The sequence below is a fragment of the Cryptomeria japonica genome, chromosome 4 (genome assembly GCF_030272615.1).
Source record: "Cryptomeria japonica chromosome 4, Sugi_1.0, whole genome shotgun sequence".
Lineage (NCBI taxonomy): Eukaryota > Viridiplantae > Streptophyta > Pinopsida > Cupressales > Cupressaceae > Cryptomeria > Cryptomeria japonica.
In genome coordinates, this window is record NC_081408.1 from 590,145,873 (window position 1) to 590,160,048 (window position 14,176).

General features: G+C 33.0%; 1 protein-coding gene across 1 annotated transcript; it reads left to right on the forward strand.

Annotated features, from left to right (window-relative positions):
* Positions 1-5,396: 5,396 nt before the first annotated feature.
* LOC131058550 (cysteine-rich receptor-like protein kinase 10) lies at positions 5,397-8,485 on the forward strand. The gene is made up of 7 exons (XM_057992304.2): positions 5,397-6,458; positions 6,589-6,732; positions 6,835-6,977; positions 7,082-7,292; positions 7,378-7,612; positions 7,725-7,875; positions 7,962-8,485. Exons 1-7 carry the CDS (start codon positions 5,591-5,593, stop codon positions 8,301-8,303), a joined length of 2,094 nt encoding a protein of 697 aa, XP_057848287.2. The 5' UTR covers positions 5,397-5,590; the 3' UTR covers positions 8,304-8,485.
* Positions 8,486-14,176: the final 5,691 nt, after the last annotated feature.

The window sequence follows — 14,176 nt, forward strand, 5'->3', positions numbered from 1 at the left end:
AAATAAATTGAATAATTTATTTAATTAATAGGAGAATGTTTGAAGATGAATTAATTAAATATTAATTTAATTAACTGATGGCTAGTGGGTTTTTAATCAAATACATAGCAAATATTCATTTAATTAAACTGGACAGATTTATGTGACTACACTTAGTATTATAACTTGACACTGAATGGTGTTAACAATAATTCAACGAGTCATACCAACTAGGGAATGACTTGTTATTGGGGAGTGGTCTTATCTCTAGAATGTTTAATAAATTGTCCTTTAACTTTTGTAACACTTGGTGGCACGAATTAGATAATTTTGTAAAAATCTTTTTGTGTTGTGAACCTAATGTGTTCTTCTTAGAAGTTTGAGGTATATTTATGACATTAGAAATAACTTTGTTTTTCTTCGAACTTATAGAGAAAGACGTAACTCTATGACTATTAGGATGAGAAGAGGAAGTAGAACCCCATACTGCATCAATGTTTGTTAATAGTCATGCAGTGCAGTAAATGAAGAATACTTCTTTAGGAGGACTTTCTCCCTTAACGTTGGCTACAAATTACCTATAAACATCCTTTAGATGTCAAAATTTGGTAATTCATAAAGGGATTAAAAAATGCAAAGATCGATATCTAAAAATAAAATAAATGAGCTTCTCATGAGGCAATTGTTTCCAATGAACCAAATCAATAAATGTAATCTTCGGTGCAATATTTGCGTAAAAATGCTCAAGGAATTGGTTCATTAATTGTTCAAATAAGAAGATGGAGTGATCAGGAAGTGAACAAAACCAATCCAATGTGGTCTCCTTGATAGACCGTGGGAAAATTTTTGCTAAGAAGCGGTTATTAAACAAGAAGTCACTACAAAGAGCAACATGTATGTTTGTAGATCTCTCCTTCTATTGTATTTGTCAGCCACAAGACAAAGATTGGACGTGGGAGGTGGAACTATTGGGAGAACCTAAAGACAATATACAAACATTACCCCAATAAACAAATAGCTCCTAAAGGTGGGAGACCTCCTTTGCCTTGAAGTTATCATTCTATTTTGATTGACCCAAATTTAATTCCGTAACATGTAGGAATGAACCTAAAAACCCAAAATATTAAAGACTCTTAATATTCTTTGCAGTGCCGGTTACATATAGAAGAGCATTAATTCAAGCTGCAATTTTATTCAACTCAAATCTTTTTTGTTCCGTTCCGTTTGCTTTTCTCAAAGTCGACAACGCCGCCTCGACCCATTCCCACTCATTTCATCCCTGGTCGCTAGAACTAAAATGAATTTTTTGTGTGGAGAAGTAGAAAGAACCATCTCTTTCTTTAAATGGGCGATGGAAAATTCATGTCGTCATGAATGACTCAGTCGGAAATGACGTATTTGAGATCAGAGACGTGGCGAGCGGAGATTCCATCGTATTTGATTACTTAATAGTCAATGTCGACCTTATTAATAAAGAAACCGTTCATTTTCTTTTTGAATTATTTTGGTAAAGTTGAGTGCAGTCCAGTCCGTGTCATTTTTCAACTCCGAGAATGGAGAATACTAAAAGTTAACACGTGTTCGTCGAAACAGTGTGCCGACGTTGACGGCTACCCAACCATTACCAAAATAATATAATTGATCGTTGATTAAACAGTGTGCCGACGTTGACGGCTACCGAACCAGTACCAAAATAATATAATTGATCGTTGATTACAAAATAGTTTCTATTCAATACGATAATTGATAGTCGTGGTTGGATAGGAATCTAAATTTAAAAATGAAGTGATGTTCTCCTATGTTAGAAAGTCAAGTTAACCATCAATTCTTACGAGTGATCAAATATAAAAGCAAATATATTGGTATTTGTATTTTAAGGAGGAATACTACTCAGTGTATAAATAGAGAGCAGTAAAAAATATCTTATTTTATTTATCGATTTGATTTATATAGAATGATGTAAATAGAGAAAGACAAAGGATACAAATATAAAGAAGATGTATGAAGATGATGTAATTATTTATTGAAGATTTGGGAATCTCATTAATGTCAAAATGGTCAACTACTTCAAAGCAAGAGAGTGAAAAAGAGTTCCAAAGATTCGAGGAGAGATTAAGAGGTCCTTGAACAAAAATTGTGTTACTTTCACATCTTTTGAGTAAGAAAGGGGAATTGTGTTGAAGCAAACATAAAAAAAAGCTTTTCTTGGCTAGCACCCAACCACAATTGAGTTCAAACAAATCACAAGGCTTGAACAAGTCAATGTACAACTAATTTCCCCCTACTTCTTGAGGCAGTCGTACTCAAACTTGAAACGAAATTGATGAGAGACTATCAAGGATGAGTATTATTTTCCTTCAGAAATTCAAAGTATGGAGTTTGACAAAAGACTCAAAAATGAAAACTCATTAGATGTTGATATTTCAAGATGGCATGCTTGAATAGAATAATATAAGAAAACCATTGTCCTCTATAAAAGAAAGAACCCTTCAACAATGTTATGTAGCTCTACAAGCCAAGAGAGAGGAAGAAGATGTAATTATTGTGTGTACAATGTAAATCAAAACCTCGGTAGTAGTTAGCCCTAATGAATCATTTGCATGAGCACATACAAGTTAGTTTCCTCCTATCCATTACTTCAAACACAAAATATTTGTATGGAATCTTCTAAATACAAAAGAAAGTGGGACAAATCTCCCAAAAAAGGTGATGGGCTTCTAAAATTCAAACATGATAAACTAGTAAAATGATAACATAACACATAATGAAAATATTCGTAGTAAATAAAAAATTAATGGCTCTATAATGTTCTCCAAATTAATGACATCTAGATAGTAATTATGAAATGATCGAAAGTCTTGAGTATCTAGATTTTTTTTTCTATTCTAATAGAACTATGAGATTTTGATGACTGCAACACGACATTTAAAATAATAATGTAAAAAAAATGAACAAAATAATATAATCCAATAATAAAATGTGAAAGCCAATAATTAGTAAAACATTCAATAAAACTGAAGTGTGCAAATTCATTTTAGTAGTTTGTAATTCATTTGAGGGAGTTAGAGAGACATTCTGCAAATCATTTTTTGAACTAATATATTTCTTAAAATTGGTTGTCATTTTCTTAATGCGAGACAAATTCCTGACATGAAACAAATTCCCATGACTAAATTGTTGTTGGATCCAAGTCCACATAGAAAAGTATAACAACTAACTAAATGTCGAGTAACTTCAATACAGAACCTAATCACCATTTATTTGAAGAAAAAGCTCTAGATTGAATACACAAGCCACTTTTGACCTATTATTGGTGAAGAGAAAAGATAACATGTTTTAATGTTGTTGCCAACTAATTGAAATCAAATTGAAGGTCTTAAATCATATAATTTATGAATCTTTATGAGATAGTTTTTTGAGCACAAGAACACACATAAGTGTCCAATCAGCTATTTGATTAAGAATGCATGTTTATTATTATTTATGTTGCTTATAATGAAATTAAAAAACTTGAGAGTGAATATGCACTTTGGCAATTGCCATTATGAATTATTTTATTCAATAATATATTCGTGTAGAGGTTAGTTATATATAGAATTCAAAATTTCAGATATTGTATAATTCAACTTTAATAAATTTCATCATAAACTTTCAATTATAATACACAATTTTTAATTCTAACTATTTTTACTTTATTTTATAATAAATTTATTTCACTATTTATATCTTATTAATAATATATTTAATAAATTTTATATATTTTATATCATTCACTATATAGTTAATTATTTAACTATGATAAAATTGTCTAAAATAATCTCTAACAAGAAAAATTACTGCAATATAAAATAGTTTATGAACGTGCCAAATATATTAATAGATTACATGGAATATACATTATTTTTATGATTCCTTAATAGATTATTTTATTCAAGAGCGGAGTGATCCACTGAGTGAATCAAGATTAGAACATGTCATAAATGAAATTTTGTGCCCTTCACTCCGTATGCTCTAATATTTTTAGAGAATAAATAGTATTAACTAATTTTTTTACTGTTTGGAACGGTGCATTTTTCATGGTAGGATAAAGTCAATAGAAAGTGTTGCACGAGTTTGACTATTTTCAAGGTAAAGACCGCTTAAATTATTTTAAAAAGATCATTTAAAATAAAATAAATATTAATTCATTAAATTCAATTCAAACTTTTAGATGAATACAATTTAAATGGCTCGTGTTTTGAAGCATGGGAAAGTGAAGAGGTAATCTTTAGGAAGACTCAAACACACGAGAACCCTAAATAATAATTGATTCTTCTTATTGGTTTCACATTAATTCAAATGCCTTAATTCGATTAGTAATGTAGATCTTAACTTCTTTTTTACAACGAGATTTTTTTAAGGTTATATATAAGTAGAAAGTTATGATGGTTGAATATTAATAAAATAGAATATAGGGGAAGAGCACAAATAGAAAACATAGTTCTAATAACCGTTATCTTATTGTCATGTTGACCCCATAGTGAAAATACCATTATTAAATTTGTTTTGTACCAATAGCCAATCATTTTTTGTAATTAATTAGTTCATTTGTGCACAACTATTGGAATATTTGTCCTATTTGTGTACCACTATTGGAACATTTGTGCACCACCATTGGGACATTTGTCAACAAGTACTAGCGATTTTGAGTTCATGGTTATTGGAGCATCTTTAGTTAGGTATCAGGCGACAGTTTGAAATGTGTACTTTTTGACCTTTGTGTGCATAATTGATTCCACAACGTGCATCGCTACTACCCAAAAGCCAGATCAATAGCTATAAGCAGTTAAGTTGCATACGAAGACAACTAAAAAAAGAAAATCAAAATCCGATGTACCATTTAGGATCTGTAGATGTGTGAAGTTAGCTATGACGGCTGTTGGTGCTCTTCCCCTATTAAGTTAGAATCTGTAGGTACCTAAAGTTAATTATAATGATCTTTTTTTTTACAACAAGATTTTTTTAAGGTTATATATTAGTAGAAAGTTATGATAGTTCAATATTAATAAAATAGAATATATTAAGTTAGAATATGTAGATACCCAAAATTAGGTATAACGATCATATGACTTCCCCTATCAATGATTTAACTTTTATTAAAAAAAATTAAATTAATAAACATCATAACATCATCTTTACACTTTTACAAGCTAATTGCATATCAGATAGACTTATTAGATTTCCACAATCCATTCAATTGAATATCATTTTAGACGCACAAATCATGATGTTCGAGAAGGGAGTTCCTTCTAGATTTGCCGCAAATTTCGAAACCTTAAAGGTGCCGTGCAGACTACATCCAGAGAGCTCGGAGTGCATGTCTGACAAGAAATTTTCGCGACTTTATTAAACGCCGTTCCTTTATTACCTTCCACTCACGCGGAAAGGCGCCCATTGACCGCTATTTTGACTCCTTGACTGAACCTGTGACTTTTCTCACCGAGTCATGCGGTGATCTTGCGTTACGTTTGAGGCTTTCTGAACGCGGAGGAAGTTGTAATGAAATCTACGCCTTAATTTAGTGACAATTAGATTTTATTTGGATTTGGTGGAATAGCGAACGCGGAAGAAGATGAGGTGCAGCTCTTCCTTTCCCAAGATTTGCAGAGATATGTTGCTCCCTTTGCTTTTTCTAATGATTTTGCCTTCAGTCATATGTGATTACCGATGGTCTGTCTGCAACAATGCCTCAACTTACACAGAGGGGAGTACATACTCCACAAACTTGGATCGAGTTATCAATGATCTGTCTCGTAATGCACCTCTAAGTTCTGGTTTTAACACCTCTTCCCGTGGCCAATCTCCCAATAAAGCCTATGGACTGCTACAATGTATCGGTAATGTATCAGCAGCGAGATGCTCAAATTGTTCAGTGCAAGTAAATAACATTACTCAAGAACTTTGCGCCAACGACATAGGTGCACGGGTGTGGATGGATGACTGCTTCATGCGCTATGATAACTCCAATTTCATTTCAACATTGGATACCAATTTTTTACTGCTGGAGAACACGCAAAATGTCACAAGCAATATGCAGGGTTTCATATCCACGACCTCAAGTCTTCTGTCCAATTTGTCTGAAAAAGCTTACATCTCTGCAAATAAGCTACTTGGGATTGGATCAGAATCCTACTATACTTCCGATAAGGTGTACGGTCTAGTTCAGTGCTGGAGAGATTTATCTGTCAAGGATTGTAGATCATGTTTGTTTCAAGCAAGGCAGGCGTTGGAACAGTGCTGTTCTTCAAGACAAGGAGCCCAGGCTATGTCAGCAAGCTGCACAGTTAGATTTGAGATATACCCATTTGTTGAATCCGGAAATCTGTCATCCTCACCCTCACCTTCACCTGAGGCGTCATCACCACCTCCGACAACATCCCCAACCAGTTCTCCGCCGGTAGCCCTCGGTCCTTCTGAGCCAACTTCTCAGGGGAAATCAAGTATTATCTCTGCTCACCTAATTTAATGTTTTCTTCAATTATTCTCTTGAATATGCTTGTTAGATGGGTTTGCCTTGGGTATCTGATATCTTCGCTTTCATTAAATAACTTTAAAGATTTTGTCCCGCAGATAAATCCTCAAAGACATTACCTATAGTACTGGGGGTTGTGATAGGCGTGGTTCTGGTGTTACTCATTTGTTTAATTGCTATGAGAAAAAGAGTGAAATCTGCCATTTTCGGGAGGCCAATAACTACTGCTACCCATAACGAAGGTGTTGCTCCTGATTTTAATCTCTCTTTCTTACTTTTGTCTTCGGTTGGTTTTAATGTAACTTTTGATTCTGTGAACTTAATCTGCTTTTCTGATCCTACAGACAGGCATGCATTTTCTCCTCAATCCGGGTTACTTCAACAGGAACAACGTTTTATCTTCAGCTTGGAAGAACTTGCAGAAGCCACCGAAAACTTTCATGATAATAATAAACTTGGAGAGGGGGGTTTCGGTTCGGTATACAAGGTGGGACTGTACTCTAACCTTCACCTGAAGAAATACTGCTCAGGTAGACCAGAAAGTCTGTTAAAATAGACATGTAGGGATCTAATTCTGTTTTAATCTTTCAGGGAAGAACCAAGGACGGTAAGCAAATAGCAGTGAAAAAACTGTCTGCAAAGTCTAGGCAAGGTAAAGAAGAATTTATGAATGAAGTGAAGCTTATGGCCAATGTTCAGCACCGAAACCTTGTGAAGCTATTTGGATGTTGCGTTGAGGGAGATGAAAGGTTGATTGTCTATGAGTATTTACCCAACAAGAGCCTTGACACCTTTCTTTTTGGTAATTTACATCTGGACCTTTATTTAATCTTTAGTATTGCAGCTCTTGTTTGAAAGATGACGGAGTTTTAGATTTGGGGTTACAGATCCAGAAAAGCGTAGACTGCTAGATTGGGAAAAGCGGTATAACATTATCATTGGAGTTGCTCGTGGCCTTCTCTATCTGCATGAAGATTCACAGATGAAAATCATTCACAGAGACATTAAAGCAAACAATATTTTGCTTGACGACAAACTTCATCCAAAGATAGCTGACTTTGGCCTCGCTAAGCTTTTTGGGGAGGATGAGTCGCATGTACAAACCAGAGTTGCAGGCACATAGTAAGGATAATGAGATGTTCTCTGTAATATTTCAGATTTAAACTGATGACAGTTAAAGCTTTTTTGTATGGGTTTTCTAAATGAGCGAATGTTGATGTGGCACTCACTGCAGCGGTTACATGGCTCCAGAGTATGCAATGCAAGGGCAGCTTTCTGTTAAAGCCGACGTTTATAGCTTTGGAGTGCTACTGCTTGAGATTGTGAGCGGAAGGAAAAACTTAGATACCCATTTAGCCCCGGGGATGCAAAACTTATTAGAATGGGTAAAGACCTCAGCTTTCCATCTTTCATTTTCTCTTTGGTGATATTTTTCCCCCTAATTTACTGAATTGCTTGTGTGTGAATCTAGGCCTGGAGACTTTACAAAAGTGGAAACATCATGGGCATAGTGGATTCAACAGTATTAGAAACATGCCTTGAGGAGCAGGCATTAAGATGCATTCATGTTGGGTTTGTATGTGTTCAAGCGGATGCAGCACTTCGTCCACCCATCTCCAATGTTATAATGATGATCTCTAGCAGTTCGGTGACACTACCAAACGCAACAAAGCCTGCCTTCGTAAGTGGTAGCGAGAAGAATGTTTCAAAATCAAGCTCAGAGGTCGAGGAGAATGAGAAGGGAACGGTGTCGATGACCACGTCATCTGGATCAGTAAATGAAGCCTCGGTCACTGCAGTGCAATCGAGGTGAGCCTGCCAGGCAATAGACAGCTATGACTACCTGTAATATGTTCATTGGTATAGGTGTATTCATAAAGTTTAGTAGGGGCTGCTCATCAAAACTTTATGGTGAAAGGGAGATTTTTTTAGTGGTCTATCATGTATTTACAGAAAGTTTATAATAATATGACACTATCCCTTATTTCTTGCGAACGACCTAACTGTGATATTGAAAAAATTAAAAGTGGATTGCACAGTAATCGTGCGGCTACCATAAATTGTGATTGGCCCAGCTTTTCGAGAGATATAATAATGTTCAAAGCTTTTTGGGTATTTCTTTAATAAAAGTCAGTGAAATTTACATGGACACCCATTGCGTTGGGTGTGATATGACTCAGCAAATCACTGAGAATTCGATGTTTTTGCTCCCACCCAAACAATGATATCGCCGCTTGTTGATTTTCTATACAGGCATGGAATATCACTGCCTGCCAACATTAAGCTCTCATAAATGTAGATTCCCATTGTTGCAGAATAGTGGATTTGTGGGTGATTACTCTTTTCCGCCATCTATGACTTAGTTGTTCTCCATGTATTTCATTCTATGCTTTTCCTTACGTCAGTTTCAACTCTCCTTGTCCCTTCATCCTTATCTAGCAAATCAATGTGAAAGTTAATACTTTCTCTGGAATTGAACATCAAGGCAAAAGGAGATAGGGAAGAGGGAAAGTACATTACAAATTAAATAAAAAATTCATAATCCATCAATAATTCAACGAACCGGTTATAAAAAGTTAGTTATTCATGCTTAGAAAAGTTACATGGTAAGGGGACACACATATATATATAAATTTGATATTTTATGTAAGATATGATGTGAGAACTAAACTTTTTTAGGTTTTTTTCTATCTTGTAGATCAGGTGATAGTAAATATGTCATTTTTTTGTGTAACAATCATGATGTGACTGTAGTAAATATGTCATTTTTTTTGTAACAATCATGATGTGAATCACTATGATGTTGTCATCTTTCTTTCTTTCTTGTATTTATGAAAATTACACTACTTAACTAATGATGTGACCTCTACCAACATTTTTTTTGGGATCTTTTTCAACATTGATAATCATTCATTTGGAATTTAATAATGTCGATGTTTCTAAATAAGTGATTAAGGTATATTCTCCCAAGAACGTGAAATACTTGTTTGTGAGATCGGAAGTGAACTGCTATTAGAAGGTGACTATGTTTCACCTTCAACAAACTTAGAAAAGGCTTTGAAAACTTTCAAGTAATTCCAATTTGGGTTGCGATGCTAAAGTCTTACTCATAGTGTCTGCCATGCTAAATTTAAAGAGTACTATGAGGCAATGAATTCAAGGGCAGCACCCAATACATTTAATTGTTTTATTGTTGAGATTTATTTCAGCACACTTGCCCAATGCCCACTCAAATTGCAAAGTAAGGCTCTGCAAAAAAGAAATCAATGTGATAATCTCACCAAAAGAAAAAAATGGGCGTGAGAAATGTGGAAACTGGTGGGAGGTTTCCCACAATAAAAACAACCTATCAGCTAATAAAGCTTATATTGTTGTTATTTAAATATTTGGGTTTATGTATAAAAATAGAATAAAAAGGTTAAAATGATAGTTTTTTTTAAAAATAAATAAAAAATGATTTTGGATGAAATTAAGACATCCATGCTTAAAATTTTAGGATGTGATGAGCAATATACTAGTACTTGAATCAAAATTTCAAAATAATATTTTTTAAAAAAGTATTAGATATTAAGACGGTAAAATAGAGAGAGCACACAAAGTAGTTCTATTTTTGTAAGAAAAATATAACATAGTATTAGGTGTGCTCTTTAAAATGTTTACTTTTTAAAGTATTTATATATCCGTTTAATAGAATTTAAATAACACTACTTGGTTTATGTCATTTATTTTTACTAATTTTTCAATAAATATATGATCTCTAACTATTTTTCAAAGTAAACACGCCTTAAAACATAGAAAGTTGAATTTTCTTCTTTATTTTGAGTAACCTAATTAAAAGTCTTACTTTTTTTAATATGCATAAAATGAAGTTTAGAATCTAAAACATTCAAGAGAATGAATATTTCAGACAAAGTAGATGTCAAAATAGAAGAGGCTAACAAATTCATTCATAAGTTTTCAAAAATCCATCTTCAAGTTCAACGATGACTTCAGCAGTATCAAGAAAAGTGCAAGTTTTACCATGATCAATGGTAAGTGGAACATAAATTCCATGTTGGTAATAATGTTTGAATATAAATGTGCAAAATGAGGCTAAAAAAATTAACAAAATGCAAACCACTAATATATGATGCTTTCTAGATAACCTAATGGATATTCTAGAATAATTTCATAATATACTCTCTTTATTATATGAAGATCTTCTCCATGTAATCAATGTTGATAAGTTAAGGTTGTTTGAGCTTGCTTTCTTAGATGATGAGGATCTTTACCCAAGGAACTAAAAAAGTAACTAGACAACACAATGTTGTGCTTGACAAGAAGGTGAAACATACTAAATAAGGCATGCGTGACATAAATAGGTATCCAAATAGGAAGTAGGAAGGAACTTACCACATTTTATTAGTTCCAAATATTTTGGTGACCCAGATCCTTTTGGTGGTGTATATATTATTTGAAATTTGATTCAATTACACTAAGCTAATGGAATTCATTGAAGAACACTTCCTAGGAATGCCCTAGTGAGCACTTTCCTTCATCAAAATTGAATATAAATTGTGTATGGCAATTAGAAAGGTGGATTTAAAGGTACTCGGGATTATATAAAGTATCTTTATTGTCTTTGGTTCAAAGTACAAATGTTAGATCTAATTGAAAAAATACTTGGTGAGTTTGCTAATTATACAGGGAATTTTTAAAGCATCATGGTGTATGCAAAGTTATCATAACAATGCTCAAATCCTAGTGGTAAATAATTGCTCCCGCCAAAAAATAATTGCTCTCGCCAAAAAAATTGAAGCAAGAGGTGATGAACTATTTAGTAGCAAAATTCGTGAAATTATCTTGTTATGAGAAAAGAACATAAGGTGATGTATGTTCTTTTCACATTTAAGGCACCATAGATGAGTAGATGACATCTATATTTGAAGTTATTTTGATGTTGTATAGGTTGGCTCTTTTGACAAACCTTATTTTAATGCTCATATGGTATATTTAAATGAGGCATTAAAGGTTTTCACATTTGCAAGAGGAAGAATATGTGTAGAAACTTGTAAATGTGGTTGAAGTCTCAATGAACATTTGTGGTGACATCCTTAACTAGGAAAAATTATATATGAGATGTCTTTTAACATTTTTTGGATTGTAAACCATTTGTGAACATGTGTGTACACTATTGCAGTGTTTTCAATGAAGTAAAATCTAATGATAGTAGAGGGTTTACGTTATTAAGATAGCATGAGTTTTGTTATTGATAAGGTATAACCTCTCTCTCTCTCTCTCTCTCTCTCTCTCTCTCTCTCTCTCTCTCTCTCTCTCTCTCTCTCTCTCTCTCTCTCTCTCTCTCTCTCTCTCTCTCTCTCTCTCTCTCTCTCTCTCTCTCTCTATATATATATATATATATATATATATATATAATCAAAGCTTAATGTTCCTAGACTTCAATGGTAGGTAAAATTTGAATCTTTTATTTTCACTTCTATTTCTTACATTCAAGAGCCTTGAAATTGTTGCACTTGTATGTTATTTATCTTTTCAAAATTTCACATTTATTCTATCTTCTTCTAATCTTTTTTCAACTTAATAAAGTAATTCTTAGAATAAAAAGAATTATCATTTTGAATTTTAGACTAGTCATTTCTAACTTGAAAATTATTATTGTAGAATGTATAAATGTTAAGTTTTTTTCTTTTTATATTGAAAAATACAAAATAGTAAAGAGAGAAAAATATCCTTTTTCACAAAGATTCAAACCTCTATTGAGATGTTATAATTGATTTTTCATGTTGCACATGAGATCCCTATTTGTGACCTCACCAATTCATAACTCCAATAATATATATATATATATATAGGTTTAATTTAACACATTTTCAAATGCATTAATAATAATTGTTCAATTAATTTCCCATTTTGTGATACCTCAAGACAACATGCATAGAAACTTTTTTAGTTGTCCATTTCTTTATACGTTTAACACACATTACAAAAGATGTTTTAGGAATAGTTGTTGACATTTGAGCACCGTCTTCATAAATTACATTCAAATTTCAAACTATTTTTTTCTCAACTTTAGTCACAATTAGAAGATATCACAGCTATGCAGTTTGACCTCTTTTACTTGAAAGAAAGCTAAAAGGAGTTCAAGTTCTTGCACCTCCATCAACAAGACATGAGAGAATATCCTCAATAATTGAGCATATTTTAATAGTTGTGATAGCGTTTATTTATTTTATTGGATGAAAGTAAATAATTGCAAAGACAAAGTCAAGGCTACAAACAAACTAGTTGTAGAAGGAACAACCACAACTACGAGACTAGAAAAGCAATATTAACCAAAAATAATCACCTATACAAAAAATGAACAACGGTAATTTTTCAAACCCAAGTAGACCTTATTGTGAACTGAAATAGTAAACAAGCATAAACAAAACTAAAACTTCAACGTTGGGATCCATTTATGATATAATGTTATTTGTAGGATTTCCTATCAGGAATATAACCATAAATTTATATTTCCATCAAAAGCAATAGAATCACATCTAAATGCTCAACCTTTATCAAAGCTTTAATAAGAATTGATTATGAAACAATCCTTGGGCTTTACACTTTCTTTGAGATACAAAAAACACTTTTGGATGCCTTCCTACAGCTTCAAATTATAATAACATTTGTTGATTTAATTTCTAATATTTTTAGTAATATAGGGGAAAGGACCTAGTAGTTGTGCACCCTAACTTCGTGCTTCTCAAAATCCTACATGCAAATTTCAAATCACTCTGATTTTTTACAGCAACTTACTTGGCAAGTCCCCTGCTTATAACTAAGGTTTCAGGGCCACATCATCAAATATCATGCCACATCAGCATGCTTTTTGCCAAGGTGTCCAAGACAACCCAAAAAAAAGTGAGACCGATAGGTGTGCAAAAGGACCCCAATACTTGTGCAGCTGATGTGGCATCACATGATTGGTTACTTTTTGTAGACACCTAAAAGTTGCACAATGAATTAAGTGAATTTTATTCATTTAATTATTCTTAATTCTTCCAATTAATTAATATACCCTTCTTCTATCTAAGCCATTTAATTAAATTTACATTTAATTAAATACCCCCCCTCTGGCCATTTTGAATAAATTCACATTTAAAGATATCAATTTATCCCCTTTCCCATTTTAATTAAATCTACATTTAATTAAAATCTCATTTGCATTTAAATAAATATAAATTTATTTAAAAATCCCCCCACTTGCAAAATCCTACATCTCCCACTTGCCTCATAAACCCCCTTTCTAAATTCTTCTAGAACCCATCTAATCCTAATCAATTAGCCTAAACCCTTCAATCATTCATTTTCCCTAAATTTGAGGATGTCACTTCTCAAATTTGGAGGAAAGTCTTCCAAAAGCAATAAAGCCTTTATGTCTTCAACAAGCTAACTTGTCGAGTTCCCTCAAATTTGGAAGGACTCTTACAAATTTGTCTCCAAAGTCTTCCAAACCATTAATGGTTAACTCACCCTTTTGGCATGGCTAGAGACTTTTTACCTAACTCAACCTTCATCTAACCCAGGGGACTCATCAGACACTCATGGCTTTACCCTTGGTTATTCCTTTAACCTTTGCACAAGAGTTTACCCCTTGGGTAAAAGCTTTATCCAATGGATAACCTTAACCTAACCTTAACCTTA